The 18,284-nt window shown below is 41.7% G+C and overlaps 1 protein-coding gene across 1 annotated transcript in view; it reads left to right on the top strand.

Moving 5' to 3' along the window:
• The window catches only part of TPX2 (TPX2 microtubule nucleation factor), a 61,733-nt gene extending 45,377 nt beyond the window's left edge, over nt 1-16,356 (top strand). Inside the window, exons 13-18 of the mRNA XM_003273497.3 lie at nt 7,311-7,406; nt 8,421-8,597; nt 8,971-9,117; nt 11,966-12,077; nt 12,925-13,112; nt 15,524-16,356. Coding sequence (XP_003273545.1) covers nt 7,311-7,406; nt 8,421-8,597; nt 8,971-9,117; nt 11,966-12,077; nt 12,925-13,112; nt 15,524-15,634 — 831 coding nt within the window. The 3' untranslated portion in view covers nt 15,635-16,356. The remainder of the gene's footprint in view (nt 1-7,310; nt 7,407-8,420; nt 8,598-8,970; nt 9,118-11,965; nt 12,078-12,924; nt 13,113-15,523) is intronic.
• The last annotated feature ends 1,928 nt before the right edge of the window (nt 16,357-18,284 follow it).

Genomic DNA, 18,284 nt, shown 5'->3' with positions numbered 1-18,284 from the left:
CAAGAAAATGGAGCCCCAGATAAGAGAAATTATTTCTTCAGGGTTTCTTTAACACTCTTTTGGCACCTTGCTTTTTGTTTTTTGTTTTTTGTTTTTTTTCAAGATGGAGTTTAGCTCTCGTTGCCCAGGCTGGAGTGCAGTGGTGTGATCTCAGCTCACGGCAACCTCCACCTCCTGGATTTAAGCGATTCTCCTGCCTTAGCCTCCTGAGTAGTTGGGATTACAGGCGCATGCCACCACGCCTGGCTAATTTTTGTATTTATAGTAGAGACGGGGTTTCACCATGTTAGCCCGGCTGGTCTCGAACTCCTGACCTCAGGTGATCCAACCGCCTTGGCCTCCCAGAGTGCTGGGATTACAGGCGTGAGCCACCGTGCCTGGCTGGCACCTTGCTTTTAATAACGTATTTTCCTCTGAGCTTTTCCCCCTACCTAAGTTTTTGTTTTTATTTATGTACCACTCTCTCAATTTGTCCTATATCCTTGTACCTTACTTACATACCAATATTATTATTTTAAAAATCAACTCACTTTGTAACCTAACGTAAATTTAAAGGGAACTTTTAAATAAATATGTAAATGGAAAACCAGTACCTTTTGCCACAAATAACACAGCAATAATAGCTAATACTTATATAATGCTTATTACATGCCAGGTCTTTATTCTAAGCTCTTTACATTTATATAATAATGCACTTAATTCTCACAACAACCCTATGAGGTAAGCACTGTAGGTACTTTATCAATCCATTTTACAGTTAGGAAACATAGAGTTTAAATAACTTGCCCAAGATCACAAACTAGTGAGCGGCAAAGCTGGCATACGAATCTTAGGTGATATGATTCCAGGGTCCATGCTGTTATATAAAAATAGAGGTTACCTTTTAAAATAGAAGGTTCTTAGGAAATATGTGCTTATTTAAAAAAAAAAAAAGTCTACACCTCACCTAAGATCCTTTCTCATAGCATCAGTCACACCTGAACTGTTTTTTTTTTTTTTTTTGGAGACAGTCTCACTCTGTTGCCCAGGCTAGAGTGCAGAAGTGTAGTGATGTAATCTCGGCTCACCGCAACCTCTGCTTCCCAGGTTCAAGCAATTCTCATGCCTCAGCCTCCCGAGTAGCTGGGAATACAGGCACACACCACCATGCCCAGCTAAGTTTTGTATTTTTAGTAACGACTGGGTTTCGCCATGTTGCACAGGCTGGTCTTCAGCTCCTGGTCTCAAGCAATCCACCTGCCTTGGCCTCCCAAAGGGCTAGGATAGTAGGCGTGAGCCACCGCACCCAGCTGAACTACATTTTTGAAAACACTGATTAGGAAATTGGTTTGTCAGTTGTGTGTACTCTAGAAATGCTAGGGTGAAGTAGTAAGTAGGGAAGGGTGACCAGAGTTCATTAAGAGTTAGTTGAGATCTTAGAGTAGTTGTGTACCAGGTTATACCTGTGAAAATTCTGTGTAAACAGATCTGCAAAGCACTAGGTAAGGTGTGACCGAATTGACACAATTTGCAGAATGGAAGTGTTTGCCAAATCCAGCTGGTTCTCAGAATCCTCTGGGGCTCTTATTACATAAACAGATTTGTTGGGTACATCACAGAGGGAGCCCAGATAAAGCACCGAGTATGGTGCCTGACACACAGTAAGCAGGGGTATTGTTAATAGTAATTGTCATTTTATTGAGTGCTTACATTGTCCTGAGTACTTTATGTAGATTGTCTTATTTATGTCTGATTACACTTCTAAGAGGTGGAGTCTGTACTTATCCCTATTTTTCAGACAAGGAAATAAACACTGAGAGGTATCTAGTATGCAGCACCAGACTCTGAGCCCATCATCTCCTTAAACACTATATTATTGTACCCTACAATGCTTACTGTTATCATATTTATTGTGGCAAATGAGGTTTCTGAGTTTGATACTGGCTGTTTGCAGGTTTCCCTACTAAAATTTCTAGTGATTTGACTTCAATTCTTGGTTTCTAGAGAAGCATAGCATAGGAAGAGATGTTAGATGTGTTTTCTTCTACCCGCTTCACTTTTCAGAAAGGGAGGTTTTGAAAGGGGTGCAAACCAAAAAGTATGAGACAGGTCTCAATCAATTTGGAAGTTTATTTTGCTAAGGTTAAGGACGCATGCCTGGGAGACAGGTCTGTACCTTTCTCCAAAGATGATTTTGAGGGCTTCATATTTTAAGGGGAAAGGGTGGATAATGGGGAAAGGGGAAGAGATTTTGAAAAGGTGTGGGTAGATAAGAGGCAAATGGTTGCATTCTTTGTTCACATGTGAGAGGGGGTAGAGGAATAGTTACTTATGCATTCATCTAGTTCAGTGAATCTGCATTTTTACATAAGATAATTAGGGCAGAGGAAGCAATCAGATGTGCATTTCTCAGGTGAGCCAAGGGATGACTTTGAGTTCTGTCCTTTGTCCTGTACCTGCGAAGATAAGCTATCAATTTATATTGTCAGGGTGAAATTCAACAGAACTGTTTTAAGGTGAAGATCTTGGGGCCCCCAAGGAATTTTCAAGTGGGCAAATTATGAGGCAGGTATGTACCTTTTTCATCTTTGAACGGGAGGCAGATTTGCCTGTTGAAGTTCCTAGCTTGGCTTTTCTCCTTGGCTTACTGATTTTGGGGTCCCAAGGTTTATTCTCCTTTCACAGGGGAATGTAGCTGGCCCATGGAAACATTTAAAAGAAACATTTAAAAGAGAGTAAGTCGGCCAGGCGTGGTGGCTCACGCCTGTAATCCCAACACTTTTGGAGGCCAAGGTGGGCTGATCACCTGAGGTCAGGAGTTGGAGACCAGCCTGCCCAACATGGTGAAAACCCGTCTCTACTAAATACAAAAAAATTAGCTGGGCGTGGTGGCGGGCCCCTGTACTCCTAGCTACTCAGGAGGCTGAGGCAGGAGAATTGCATGAACCCAGGAGGTGGAGGTTGCAGTGTCCTGAGATTGCACCACTGCACTCCATCCTGGGCAACAGAGCGAGACTCTGTCTCAAAAAAAAAAAAAAAAGTCTTTGAACTTCTAGTGTTGGACTTTTACAGCAGAATTTAAGAGCCCACCTTCCAGAGCCTGATGCAGCTTGTCTGTCTGATGCTGTTGTTCCCCATCTACATCCCCCCAGTGCTGAAGCTGTTTCGTGTGTCCTTACAGTGTTTCCTGTGCACTTCCACGTGTGGTTGATAAGTGGCAAGGGGACAATAAATAGAGTTGATGAAAGATGAGCTTGGGCAGCAGTGGGCCCAAGTGAGGCAGAAATGAGAAAAGGGCTCCTAGGGCAGAGGTGGAGTGATAAAGACTTGAGCACGAGGGTGTGAAATGTGAACTTGGTGCTGACCTCTATTGGGCAGCCGGGGCACCACGGAGGTGGATGTGGTGTCAGTGAGACCAGTGAGTAATTTTAGCAGAGATACTTTAGGGATGACTTGGGGAGGCCAGCAGGCTTTTTTTTAAATATGTATACTTCCCAAAATAACATTGCTTCAGAGTAGTTTCCTAACTGCCCTGGGACAGGCCTGAGATCCTGTCCCAGGGTACCTGGGGGGCACATCCTGTCTTAGGGAGAGGTATTCACCTCCCCATTCCCATCCTCAGTCCTGGCTGCTTTTCCTAAATGCATCATTTGTCCACCCACATTGCCCCATTCTAACCACATATCACCTCTTTAGAGATACCTTCCCCTTCATTGAGGGAGCATCCCTCTAATAACCGTTAGCTCCATATTCTGCTAGGTTTCTTTAGAGCACTTGTGAAAATTTGGAAGTATTTGATTTGTTACTTCTTCATTGTCTCTTTCCTCCATTAGAATGTGAGCTCCCTGAGAACAAGGACCGTGTATATCTATATTATTCACTCTGTATCCCCAGCCCCTAGTATAGTGACCACCACAGCACAAGCACTCTGATATCGGATAACTGAGTGAGTAATAGTAGAAGCTGACATGCACCTAGACGCTAGGAATTCAAAGATGGTATAAGACACGGCCCTTGTCCTCAAAGCTTTCACAGTCTGGTAGAGCAGATAGATGTGTAAATGAGTAAATACGGTAATATTAACCAACATATGTTCATTGAACAGTTACTACGGGGCCTTCTAGTAGGTGATATGGGAAGACAAAAGAATGCAAATGACAATATTCCAGTCCTCAAGGAGCTTATAATTTAAAAAACTTAAAATAGCAAAAAAAAAAAAAAAAAAAAAAATCCTTCTTTGTTTCTGTAAACCCAATTTTCTTTTCATTATTTCCAATCGAGCCCCTAGTTAACTTTGATGGAAGGGGTGATGGGGTGTGAGTGGATGGTTGCTGCAAAGATGATTTTCATAAATCATCTTTTCCTCTCCCCCAACTAATTAAGAGATTGAGCTCACTCATACATATCTACTTCATGGCCTACTTATTAGAGGTTTCCCTTGCTTCTCTTTTAAAATGCAGACATTTCTGTTGGGCGAATGCAGAGAGAGGGAATTATTTTAGAACTAAATGAATCCTCAATTACTTATTTCAATTACTTTATTTTATTAAAAAACCCCGAGGCCTAGAAGGATGTCTGATGTGTTCAAGGTTATACAGATTGGAAGCAGATCTGGGCTGGAACAGACAGACCTCTGGCTTCTTGCTCACTATTTGTCTCTCTTCCACTTGCCCCTGGTGCATTCAAGCAAGATGCTGGTGTCCACATGTCTATAGAAGAGCAGATTTTGTTGTTGTTGCTGTTTTATGTTAAACATCATTTGACAACCCATTTCTTGGAGTTTTGTCACTCTGAATACAAGATCTGCTATGTTGGATTTCACTATGCTAATGATTCTAGCATTCTTTAGAAAACGTATAAGAAATTTCACAGCAGAATGAGCACTCCCAGTGGTCACCTTGAGAGACTGTAAATCCCTTCCAATGATTGTGATACTGCACAAAGCATTATGGAAAAGCCATGCATCTTGAATCCTGAGATGAGCCTTTTGGATCACTTCCAGGATGACAAATCTTCACGTGTATTTTAAACATTAATTGCTTTTAGAATCTAGTCTAAGGTTATTTGGAACTAAAACTTCTGAGTAGTCCAAGATAATAGAGGTGGAAACTATTTGTTAAATGAATAGTAAAGATTGAGCAACTGTCTTGCATGGTCCAGAAAGTGCCTTTGAAAGTCACTCCAAGAAAGACATTCCAAACATGTTTCGAACGGTTGCAGCATTGTTGGGATTAAGGAGAAGGCTCCCAAGGTATCCTCCTAGAGTCCAAGGTATAAATTCTATTACTCATGTGTTCATTCATTCTTACTGCATTCATTCAACAAACATTTACTGAATGCTTTATACTTGCCAAGGTCTATGTTAGGTACTTGGGTCTGATGGAGTAAAATAGTCTCCATCCTCGAAGCACTCAGGCTAGCAGGGGGAAATGAACATCTAAATAAATAAGTGCAATTAAGTTTTGTATGGACTGTGATAAAACCATATACAGTGGGATAAAGGGGTCAGTTCTGTAGGTCCTGGGAGTGGAGAGATCTATTGAAAGGCTTTGTAAAAGAGGAAAAGCTTTATAAAAGTGGAGGCTTGAAAAGATGAGTTGGGTGCTTTCAAGCAGCCGGGGCATTTCAGACAGAGAAAGCACAAGCAAAGGTAATGAGATAAGAACCATTTGGGGAGCGACCAGTAGTAGTTCATTGTGGTTGGAACGTGATATGTAAGGAGGGGTGAGAGGTAAGGCGGGAGAGTCAGGAGGGTACCAGATTAATGCTACTACTAAGGAGGCCATGAAGGAGATATTTATGAGTGAGATTCAAGCAAGTGCCTTGTGTTTCATGGCAAGGAATTTGTTATGCTGTTGTAGGTAGGCAATAGGAGCCATTAAATAATTAATTTTTTTTTTTTTGACACGGAGTCTTGCTCTGTCACCCAGGCTGGAGTGCAGTGGTGCGATCTTGGGTCACTACAAGCTCCGTCTCTGGGTTCATGCCAGTCTCCTGCCTCAGCCTCCCGAGTAGCTGGGACTACAGGCACCCGCCACCATGCCCGGCTAATTTTTTGTATTTTTAGTAGAGACGGGGTTTCACCATGTTAGCCAGGATGGTCTCAATCTCCTGACCTCGTGATCCACCCACCTCTGCCTCCCAAAGTGCTGGGATTACAGACATGAGCCACTGCACCTGGCCTAAAGAATTTTAAGTCAGGAAGTAATGTGATCAAATGTGTTTTAGAGTAGTAATTTGGACTACATGCAGACAATGAATTGGGAATGAGTTGCGGAGCTGAAAGACTTAGGAGACTAGCAGAATGGCACAGGTAATAGTTGAAGTGGGTCTGGCAGTGAAACTTTAGGGAAGAGCAGAACAGAGAGCTGATGGGGGCAGGATGTGGACACGAGTGTAAGCAGAAATTGCTGAGGTTTTGTTTTGTTCTTAATCGATCTGGCCATACACTTCGTTCAAAACAGCAGCCAAGAGATACCATTTTGCAGTTAGGATTAATTGCCAGATTTGTGATAGAATATAAATTCTGTGCGAATCAAAAAATGCTATGGAACAACTCTCTAAAATGTATTAGTTTTAAATTATGTGCACAATATGATACATGTCATTTATTCCACAACGATTTGAAATGTTAGCAGTGCTTTAAAAATCATTAAGGAAAAGTCTTCAGCGTAGTTGAATGTGTTGGAATTATGAGCTATAAGGCTGGGTGCAGTGGTTCTCATCTGTAATCCTCACACTTTGGGAGGCCAAGGCAGGAGGTTGCTTGAGGCCAGGAATTTGAGACCCATCTCTACAAAAAATGATTAGCTGGGCAAAGTGGTGTGCACCTGTAGTCCCAGCTACTCAGGAGGCTGAGGTGGGAGGATCGCTTGAGCCCAGGAGGCAGAGGTTACAGTGAGCTGAGATTGCCCTATTGCACTCCAGCCTGGGCAACAGGGCGAGACTCTGTCTCAAAACAAACAAATAAAAGGATTATGCGATGTAGAAAATTAAATTTCTCTCTTAATTCACCCTCAAAGAGATATGAGAGTTGACAGTTTGGTGTTCTTTCCCTTTTAGTGTTCTTTTATTTTCTGTGCTTAGATTAATTATATTTTAAAAACTCAAAAATATCATTCTAGGCCACATGCAGTGGCTCACACCGGTAATCCCAGCACTTTGCCAGGCTGAGGCAGGAAGATTGCCTGAGCCCAGGAGTTTGAGACCAGCCTGGGCAACATAGTGAGACCCTGTCTCTACCCAAAGGGGGAAAAAAAGGATTTAATCTTCTCATACAGCTTAGTGGAAATCATTTTGTGATATCTAATTGAGTTGCTTACTCCTTTCAGGGTGTTCCTGAAAAGAAGGTACTTCCAATCACCGTCCCCAAGTCACCAGCCTTTGCATTGAAGAACAGAATTCGAATGCCCACCAAAGAAGATGAGGTGATTCCCTGGGAGTAGGGGGATTCTTTTTCCTTCTATATAGTCAGTCAATCTAAGCCTTATCATTTATTAATCTTAATGGCGTTCAAAGGCAACCACTCTTTTCTGGACTTGTCTTTAAGAATGGGTATGAACATTTGTTCATTTTTTTGTTCCTCCAAGAACAAAGTAATTGGTAAGGGTATGAATTTTCTGCTCTTAGTGATAACTAGTTACAATTTATGGAAACAGTAAGGAGCAGTTAAGCATTGGAGGCTTGTCTGCCGTAGCATTGAAAATCAGCTGCTCTTTGTAACATGGATCAAAAGTTGCACTTTATTTTGCCTTAGATTGTCACTATTCAGTGAGGGACTTTGAAAATTCATACTAAGCAATTACATCCACCTTGTCCTATCTCCATTAACCCAGAGGAGTTGCAAAGGTGACCGTGGTGATGGTTTATGGAATTTTAATATATAAACTGTCATTGATCAGGCCAGTTCTTGTTACATCTCCCGTTTTATCTATAAATATCCAGAGTTAGGGTAATTTTATAGCAGATTGCAAGCATAAGCCTTTTTATAGGTTCATTTGAAACTAAAATACGCAGTAATCTTGTGTTACCAGCTTGAACCCAAACAACTTGGTCCTATTCTGGGTTTGGCAACCATTAAGTCCTAGTCACATGTTTTAATGAAGTCTAGAGGCTGGGTCAAAGAAGACACTAAGGTATATGCTTGGTTGGGACCGATCTTCTGATGTTCATTTTATTCATAATGTTAGATCTTATTTAGCTTTTACAACATTCCTGTGGAAAACTAGATCTTTTAAGAGTAATTGTGTTAGCCCTTGGTGGGAGATGACTTACCTAAGTCATCATCTTTCTTGGATAGAAAAGGAAGCTAAGACACCTAAGAGGCTGAGTGACTTGTTTTAATTAATGCCACATATTAATATAATGTCTTCTGACTCCACATTCTGGGGAAGTTGGAGAGAGTGAGGAGTCTTATTTCTAAACTGCAATTTTTTCCCTAGGAAGAGGACGAACCAGTAGTGATAAAAGCTCAACCTGTGCCACATTATGGGGTGCCTTTTAAGCCTCAAATCCCGGAGGCAAGAACTGTGGAAATATGCCCTTTCTCCTTTGATTCTCGAGACAAAGAACGTCAGTTACAGAAGGAGAAGAAAATAAAAGAACTGCAGAAAGGGGAGGTAGGTGTTTCCATTTCTGCAAGTAGTATAATACTATTCTTTGATCCCTCAAAGACAGTTTTTTCTGTAGTACTTTTAACTGTAAAATCACTGACTTCTTTTGATCTTTCTAAGAACCCTATAAAATATAAATGGGACAAGTAATTTAAATAATCCTTCTGGCACAAGGAGGTTAAGTGACTTGCCTCTGATCACACTGGTGGTTATAGGCAATATTAGGAGGAAAGCCTAGATTTCCTTTTGAACCCATTATTCTTTCATGCTGCTTTGAAAACTGTCCTTCCTTATTTTTCAGATTCTTCCAGATATTCTGGAGCAGCTATTGCTTTCCAGCTAGTCTTTATCTTAAATCTCATGTTTTCTTTTCTGTTAGGTGCCCAAGTTCAAGGCACTTCCCTTGCCTCATTTTGACACCATTAACCTGCCAGAGAAGAAGGTAAAGAATGTGACCCAGATTGAACCTTTCTGCTTGGAGACTGACAGAAGAGGTGCTCTGAAGGCACAGACTTGGAAGCACCAGGTAGGGGATGGGGAGAGCAGCCAAAATGTTAATTGCGTGGTTGGTTGATTGGATAGGCAGACCCACCACACTGAAATCACCTACGTTAACATACTGGATTGTTTCAGGGGCTCTCACTGTAAATCAGGGGTCAGCACATTATTTCTGCAAAGGGCCAGATAAGAAATATTTTAGGTTTTGTAGGTTACATATGGTCTCTGTCACATAGTGTGTGTGTGTGTGTGTGTGTGTGTGTGTGTGTGTGTATGCACACATTTTTTTTTGTTGTTGTTGTTGTTTTTTGAGACAGAGTCTTGCTCTGTCGCCCAGGCTGGAGTGCAGTGGTGCAATCTCGGCTCACTGCAAGCTCCGCCTCCTGGGTTCACGCCAGTCTCCTGCCTCAGCCTCCCGAGTAGCTGGGACTACAGGTGCCCACCACCAAGCCTGGCTAATTTTTTTGTATTTTTAGTAGGGATGGGGTTTCACTGTGTTAGCCAGGATGGTCTCAATTTCCTGACCTCGTGATCCGTCTGCCTCGGCCTCCCAAAGTGCTAGGATTACAGGTGTGAGCCACCACACCCAGCCACGTGTTTTCAACTCTTTTTTTGTTTTGAGACAGAGTGTTGCTCTGTCACCCAGGCTGGAGTGCAGTAGTGCGATCTCGGCTCACTGCAACCTCCGTCTCACAGGTTCAAGTGATTCTCCCACCTCAGCCTCCCGAGTAGCTGGGATTATAGGCACGCGCCACCATGCCTGGCTAATTTTTGTATTTTTAGTAGAGACAGGGTTTTGCCATGTTGGCCAGGCTGGCCTCAAACTCCTGATCTCAAGTGATCTGCCTGCCTTGGCCTCCCAAAGTGCTGGGATTACAAGTGTGAGCTACTGTGCCCAATCAACTCTTTAAAAATGTAAAAATCATTCTTAGCTCAAGGGCTGTCCTAAAACAGGTTGCAAGCTGGATTTGGCCTGTAGGCCAGAGTTTGCTGACCCCTGCTCTAAGTGATCACCTGGGAATGTCCCCTGCTCCAAGTGATCACCCGGGGAATGTGGGAACCAACAGGCTTTTCTGGAGTCGGGAGTCTCTTTAAGATATTATCTGTTCCATCTATTAGACTCGTTCATTGTGTTTATTCCTTTCTGTTGATGCATTGGTAAGAAACAGTATGGGAGAACAGATTATCAATGTACAATGCTGTTTTCTCAGCATGATGTGCTATTTGCTCTTTATAAATGACAGGTGATTTAAAACAATTGGTTATTTGCTGATTTAATTGGGTTCTAATTCTGCGTGGCTGGAAAAAATTTCCCCTGAATTTCTAAGTTTATTGGGATTTTTATGTCATCATTAATCTTGGATTCTTTCCAGAAGGAGCTCTAGGCTATTGTTTGTTTGTAGGAATTACCCCTCCTGAAGCCCGAGAGTTGTAATGGCTTACATGACTGAACGTTGGTCCCCTGTTGGTGTGGTTCTCTAGGAAACCTTAGGACTGTTGTCTTGGAAATAGTGAATTTCTCCTTCTCAATGACCAAGACACAAAATGTCTGTGTAGGGCATTTTCTGCAAAGAACAACAACAAAAGCAATTGTTTTAAAAAGCTTTTCAGAAATATAAAAGTAGAGTGAATAGTATAATGAATTTTCATGAACCCATCACCTGGTTCTATAGTGATCAAAACATGGAAAGTCTTATTTCATCCCAACTTCTACCCACTTATCTTACGCAGGATACTTCTACCTATATAAGATTACTTTGAAACAAATTCTATGTAACATCCCTTTTCATCCAAAAATACTTCAGTGTATATATTTAAAATATAAAGACTTATAACCACAATAATATTCTCACACTTAAAAAGATTAAAAGTAATCAAATATCTGCACATTTCTTATAATTTTTTAAACAGTTGAATTGTTAAAATCAATATCCATATATAGGTCTACATAGTGCCTTTGTTTGCTAAATCTCTGAATCTTCTTTTAATCTATGGGCTCCTCTCTTTGCATTTTATTTGTTGAATAAACTGGATTGTTTGTACTGTAGATTTTCCACAATCTGGATTTTGCTGATTGTGTTCCCACACAGTTGTTTAACATGTTCCTCTGTTGCTTGTATTTCCTATAAATGAGTAGTAAGATCTGGAGGCTTGATTCAATTCTGGTTAGATTTTTTTTTTTTTTTTTTGGAGGTGGGAAGAATACTTTATAGGTGATACTGTATAGTTCCTAATGAATCATGTGTGAAGGCAGAAAATGTCTAGTTGTTTATTTTTGTGATATTAAGATAGGTCTTAAAAGTACCTTTAAAACTTTGTTTTTTTAATTGACAAATAATAGTTGTACATATTCTTGGGGTACATAGTGATGTTTCAATACGTATAATGTGTAATGATCTGATCAGGGTAATTAGCGTGTCCATAATCTCAAACATTTATCATTTCTTTGTGTTTGGAATCTTTTTTTTTTTAATTTAAAAGTAAACTTTAGCACACCAACATGGCACATGTATACATATGTAACAAACCTGCACGTTGTGCACATATACCCTAAAACTTAAAGTATAATTAAAAAAAAATGTGAACATAAACTAAAAAAAAAACGTAAACTTTAATGTCGAAAATGCAAACTTGGGAATCTTAAAAGTATCTTTAAAATACTTTCTAATTCTCAGTGAGTTCAAATGTTGTCAGACTGATCTGTTCATTGTAAAGTTTGTGTGAGAGATTTTTACTAGGGTTTATATTAAATCTGCTATTTTTATTGATGAAACAGTTCAGACATTAGAACTTAAGTTATTGAGGTATTAAGTTATTGAGGTAGTGGTCATAGAAAGTTGAGGCATTGCTCATCTGACTGACTTTCTCTTTAATAGCTGGAAGAAGAACTGAGACAGCAGAAAGAAGCAGCTTGCTTCAAGGCTCGTCCAAACACCGTCATCTCTCAGGAGCCCTTTGTTCCCAAGAAAGAGAAGAAATCAGTTGCTGGTAGTATCATATGTACTCTGATGGGATTGGGGCAGAATTGTCAGACTTCCCAGTGGGATGCTGGAATTCAGTGTGTCAGTACAATGCTGTGTCAACTAGAAGCATTTGACTTTAGCAGATGGTAGCTTTTCTTCCCCTAGACACAGTTTTTTGCCTTTATTGAACCCAGCAGCTATGTTGAGTTGCAGGATGTGTTAGGGCCAGATTCATTTAACATGAACCTTGGCAGAAGCAGCTGGCATTTCAACAACAATGATAGGTTTTCCCCATCCATAGAGAAACAAGTAAATGAGGGAGGGAGAGCCAGTCAGGCTTTCTGGAATTCACTCTGAAGCAAACTTTAGATATAAAACATTTGATTCCTTAAACACTGGGCAGTGTGCTAGAATACTGGGACTCCACCGGCTGTGGTGGCTCATGCCTGTAGTCCCAGCACTTTGGGAGGCCCAGGCAGGAGGATCACTTGAGCCCAGGGATTTGAGACTAGCATGGGCAACATAGCAAGACCCCATCTCTTTCAAAAAAATCTTTCCAAAAAGGGAAAAAAAGAATATTGGGATCTTTCTCCTATGTCTGCCTCAAAATCAATCACTATATAGTTTTGTGCAAGCTACTTTATCTCTTTGCTTTTTTCCCAATTACACTAGATGATTTCCAGGGGCCCTTTGAACTCTTAAAATTCTAAAACTTTTTGTATGTGGTTTGCTCTACCTTTCTCCCAATGGGGCTTGTTTAGAGCACAGTCTTCCTGTTAATGTGCATGTCTGTGCCACTTGCTCATTCCAGGGGGCGTAGGTTTATGCAAGTCCTGCTTGTGCACCAATATTTTTTCTGTTTCTGTACTTAGAGGGCCTTTCTGGTTCTCTAGTTCAGGAACCTTTTCAGCTGGCTACTGAGAAGAGAGCCAAAGAGCGGCAGGAGCTGGAGAAGAGAATGGCTGAGGTAGAAGCCCAGAAAGCCCAGCAGTTGGAGGAGGCCAGACAACAGGAGGAAGAGCAGAAAAAGGAGGAGCTGGCCAGGCTACGGAGAGAACTGGTAACTGGGAGCATGAGCACTGATGAACACAGACATGCCTCTGTTTTATTTTACCTGTACCTTACCTTGTACCAGACAGGATCTAAGGTAGCCCACAAGGCTGTACCAAAGACAACGAGTGAAAGGGGGAATTGCACAAACTGAGGGTGGTGATGAAGTTGAGTTGTGAATGAAGCTAACGATGTGTACATTGTGATCTAAGTAGGAGCTGTAATTTTGGCCCTTTTTAGGAACCAACCTGTCAGTTACAAAACTCTCAGTGTTCATGAGACATAAGACAGTTGTTCAAAAAATACATTTATCCCTTTGATAGTGAATTTTTAGACAGAATTTCTTCCAGAAGTTTTCATAAGGAGGACAACATGTGGTATAACCATGATGCCTTTCCTAGGACTGTTTTTTATTTATTTGTTTATTTTATTTATGTAACTTATTATTTCCTCTGGGGTTAAGAAGCACCACTGAGTTTTGTAATTAGACAAGAATACATAGGGAAGGACATGGGAATTAAATGGCAACTGTATTTTTGTTTTAATACTTGGCCCAAACTCCTTGGAGTTATAGTGTTCGTCGCTCCAGGTAATCCTCCACTAACATAATTATTTAGATATTGGTTATCCAAAAAGAAGCCTGAGCTCCACATTAAGGACCACTCTGCTAGGAGGGCAGCAAGTTGTGTTAACTGTGTTAATGAGGAAGCAGACAGTTTTAGTGGAACTTCATATGATAAATAAAAAAGGGTCATGGGGAGATGTTGGTAAAAGGTTACTTAGTTACAGTTAGATGGGAGGAGTAAATTTCAAGAGATCTATCATATAACAAGGTGACCGTAGTTAATGACATATTGTATTTTTGAAAACTGTAAAGAAAGTGGATGTTATGTGCTCACACTACAGTAAGTGGATGTTATGTGCTCACACTACAATGTTAATTAGCATCTTGCTAATTAACAAATGCATTATCTCACATAGTAACCGTTCCATAATGTATGTCTACTTTAAAACATCAGCGGTACACAATAAAAATATACAGTGTTATCTGTCAATTAAAAAGAAAGAAGGCCAGGAATGGCAGCTCACACCTGTAATCCCAGCACTTTGGGAGGCCCAGGTGGGTGGATCATTTGAGGTCAGGAGTTGGAGACCAGCCTGGCCAAAATGGCGAAACTCCGTCTCTACTAAAAATACAAAAAGTAGCCGGGCGTGGTGGCATGCACCTGTAATCCCAGCTACTCGGGAGGCTGAGGCAGGAGAATTGCTTGAACCTGGGAGGCCCAGGTTGCAATGAGCCGATTGTGCCACTGCAGTCCAGCCTGGGGGTGACAGAGCGAGACTGTCTCAAAAAAAAAAAAAAAAAAGAAAGAAAAATGTGTAAGTTGTTGAGGTTTTGTCTAAAAGTGCTATACTACAGCTGGGTGTGGCAGCTCACACCTGTAATCCTCACACTTTGGGAGGCCAAGGTGGGAGGATTGCTTAAGCCCAGGAGTTCAAGAAAAGCGTGGGCAACATAGCAAAGTCTCATCTCTATTTTAATAAATAAAATGCTAGACTAGCAGTTGAAATAGCTATTGGCATAGGTGATTATGCCCATAGGAAGGTTCCACGGACACACTATTCAGGAGACCAGCCTCTTGGCAAAATCTAAACTACCATTTGCTGAGTGAATGAGAAAATAGTATAATCCCCACTCTATATACACTCATACAATCAGCCTTTTTCCCTGGCTTCAACTTTGATTTTTCTTTAGCACTTGGTACCTGCCTCTTGTGTTTGTCCCCATTATAGAACTATTTCTTGCAGCAATTCTCAACATAACCGATGGCACCATTCTAAAGCACAATTCAGTCAATGCTGGTTAACTCTCTACTAATCTGGCTTGATTTAGGATTGATTTTAGACTACCCTAAAGGATGGATGGGACCATGCCTTCTTTAGCCACCCTTCCTGGTATGGTTGTTGTGTTTTGTTTTTGCTTTTTCCCCAGGATTCAGGCTTTTGGTGAATATTTATAGTCAGTAAACTTAAGATTGTACTTCGGGAAATTCTTAGTTTGTAACTTCTCTGCTATACTTGAGTACAGCCCTATTGTACCCTAGTAAATCACACAGGACATAGATCTGGCATCTTTAGTGAAAGCTAAGGGACTTGAGGAGACTGTGTGGCCTAAAGGAAAGCTGGGGGACCCAATAGAGACCTGAATAGAAACCTTTTGGGCTCCAAAGCACGTGTACTTTTCCATCATACTGTGTTGCCCCCCAGGCCCCACTCCCCACACCTGAAACTAGTGACTGGGATCTGTAAAACTCTACAAACATTTCCTCAAAAAGAAAAAAATAAAAGCAATTATAAGCATAGTTCTCTGACATCCCTCTAACTGGTAACTTTATTAACTTTATTTTCCTTACTTTGCAGGTGCATAAGGCAAATCCAATACGCAAGTACCAGGGTCTGGAGATAAAGTCAAGTGACCAGCCTCTGACTGTGCCCGTATCTCCCAAATTCTCCACTCGATTCCACTGCTAAACTCAGCTGTGAGCTGCGGATACCGCCCAGCAATGGGACCTGCTCTTAACCTCAAACCTGGGACCATCTTGCTTTGTCATTGGTCATGGAGAGAACCCATTTCTCCAGACTTTTACCTACCCATGCCTGAGAAAGCATACTTGACAACTGTGGACTCCAGTTTTGTTGAGAATTGTTTTCTTACATTACTAAGGCTAATAATGAGATGTAACTTCTGAATGTCTGGATTAGACTCCATGTAGTTACTTCCTTTAAACCATTAGCCGGCCTTTTATATGGGTCTTCACTCTGATTAGAATTTAGTCTCTGTGTCAGCACAGTGTAATCTCTATTGCTATTGCCCCTTACCACTCTCACCCTCTCCCCACTTTTTTTAAAAATTTTAAACAGAAAATAAAGATAGTTAAATCCTAAGATAGAGATTAAGTCATGGTTTAAATGAGGAACAATCAGTAAATCAGATTCTGTCCTCTTCTCTGCATACAGTGAATTTATAGTTAAGGATCCCTTTGCTGTGAGGGTAGAAAACCTCACCAGCTGCACCAGTGAGGAAGAAGACTGCATGGGTTCATGGGGAGCCTCACAGCAGTCACGCAGCAGGCTCTGGGTGGGGCTGCCGTTAAGGCACGTTCTCTCCTTATTGGTGCTGATAACAACAGGGAACAGTGCAGTGTGCGTTTTAAGACCTGGCCTGGAATAAATACGTTTTGTCTTTCCCTCCCTGATTGTGTTATTTGATGTTTTTAAATCTGTTAAGCCTCTTTGGAGGTCACATCTTATTTGGGAAATGGGTAGTTTGAGAGGTGGGTCCAGGAACATTTTTTTTTTTTTGAGACAGAGTCTCGCTCTATCACCCAGGCTGGAGTGCAGTGGTGCGATCTCTGCTCACTGCAAGCTCTGCCTCCTGGGTTCACGCCGTTCTCCTGCCTCAGCCTCCCGAGTAGCTGGGATTACAGGCGCCCGCCATCATTCCCGGCTAATTTTTTTTTTTTTTTGTATTTTTAGTAGAGACAGGGTTTCACCGTGTTAGCCAGGATGGTCTCTATCTCCTGACCTCGTGATCCACCCACCTCGGCCTCTCAAAGTGCTGGGATTACAGGCGTGAGCCACCACGCCTGGCCCAGAAAAGTACTTTGTAATTTTTTTCTGTCTTATGTCAGAATATCTCCATGTTCTGTTAACTCTCTCTCAGTAACCACTTAATCATGTATGTTATGCCTTCGCACAGACTGTACCTTCTTCCCTAAAGACTCAGCTCAAGTTAGATTTTTTTTTTTGAGATGGAATCTCGCTCTGTCACCTAGGCTGGAGAGCAGTGGCACGATCTCTGCTCACTGCAGCCTCCCGCCTCCCGGGTTCAAACGATTTTGCCTCAGCCTCCCAAGTAGCTGGGATTACAGGTGCGTGCCACCATGCTCGGCTAATTTTTCTATTTTTAGTAGAGACGGGGTTTCACCATGTTGGCCAGGCTGATCTCCAACTCCTGACCTCAAGTGATCCACCCGCCTTGGCCTCCCAAAGTGCTGGGATTACAGGTGTGAGCCACCGCGCCCAGCCAAAGTTAAATCTTTTTTAGAAATCTTTCCTTGACCTCTGACCTCCTCAGGTAAAGATGGTCACTTCCTTCTTTGTGACTCCCAAATGTTTCTTTTTTTTTGAGACGGAGTTTAGCTCTGTCGCCCAGGCTGGAGTGCAGTGGCGTGATCTTGGCTCACTGCAAGCTCCGCCTCTCAGGTTCATGCCATTCTCTTGCCTCAGCCTCCTGAGGAGCTGGGACTACAGGCGCCCGCGACCACACCCGGCTAATTTTTTGTGTTTTTAGTAGAGATGGGGTTTCACTCTGTTAGCCAGGATGGTCTCCATCTCCTGACCTCGTGATCCTCCCGCCTCGGCCTCCTAAAGTGCTGGGATTATAGGCATGAGCCACCGCACCCGGCTGTGGCTCCTAAATGTTTCTTGTATACATCTCGAGTAGAGCAGTTATACTATATCTGAGTTACATGAACTTGTTCACAAATTAATAGAGATACAGATATGTAAGTTCCTTGAAGATAAGAATTGCCATAGCCATCTCTGTTTATTGTGGCTGGCACAGAATTGGCTTAGGTCCATGTTAAACAATATATTTTCTTTTAGAATTCACATCATTTTTGAGTATCAACTCTATCATTCATTGCGTGTGCTAGGAGATAAAAAAGCATCTGGGTTCTGCCCAGGCTAGTCCTAGGTACCATATATGACCTGAAACTTATTTTATATTCATTTTTTTTATTCAATGAGCATTTATGAATCTCTTATATACAAGTCATTGTAGTCCCAGCATTAATTGACAAAGCAAGATGGTGTTTCCGACAGTATGATTTGCAGATCCTGGTCCTCCTGAACCCCCATAAACTGATGCGTGAAGAGTGGAGAATGAAGGGGTGTCCTGGAACCAATTCTCCACGGATATTGAGGGATGACTGTATACCTTAGCACTGTTCTAGTCTCTGGGAATACGGCAATGAACAAAAAAAAAGACCTTGCCTTCATGGAGCTCACATTTTAGTAGGAGAGATAGACAGTAAGCAAATAATTTAAGCTCTTATGTAAGGTGACAGATGTGCTGACTGCTATGTGAGTAGATGGGTTGGGAGTCGGGGGCATGTGA

The sequence above is a fragment of the Nomascus leucogenys genome, chromosome 13 (assembly GCF_006542625.1).
Source record: "Nomascus leucogenys isolate Asia chromosome 13, Asia_NLE_v1, whole genome shotgun sequence".
Lineage (NCBI taxonomy): Eukaryota > Metazoa > Chordata > Mammalia > Primates > Hylobatidae > Nomascus > Nomascus leucogenys.
The sequence above is the reverse complement of the archived record's forward strand: the minus strand, read 5'-3'. Positions and strand labels throughout refer to the sequence as shown.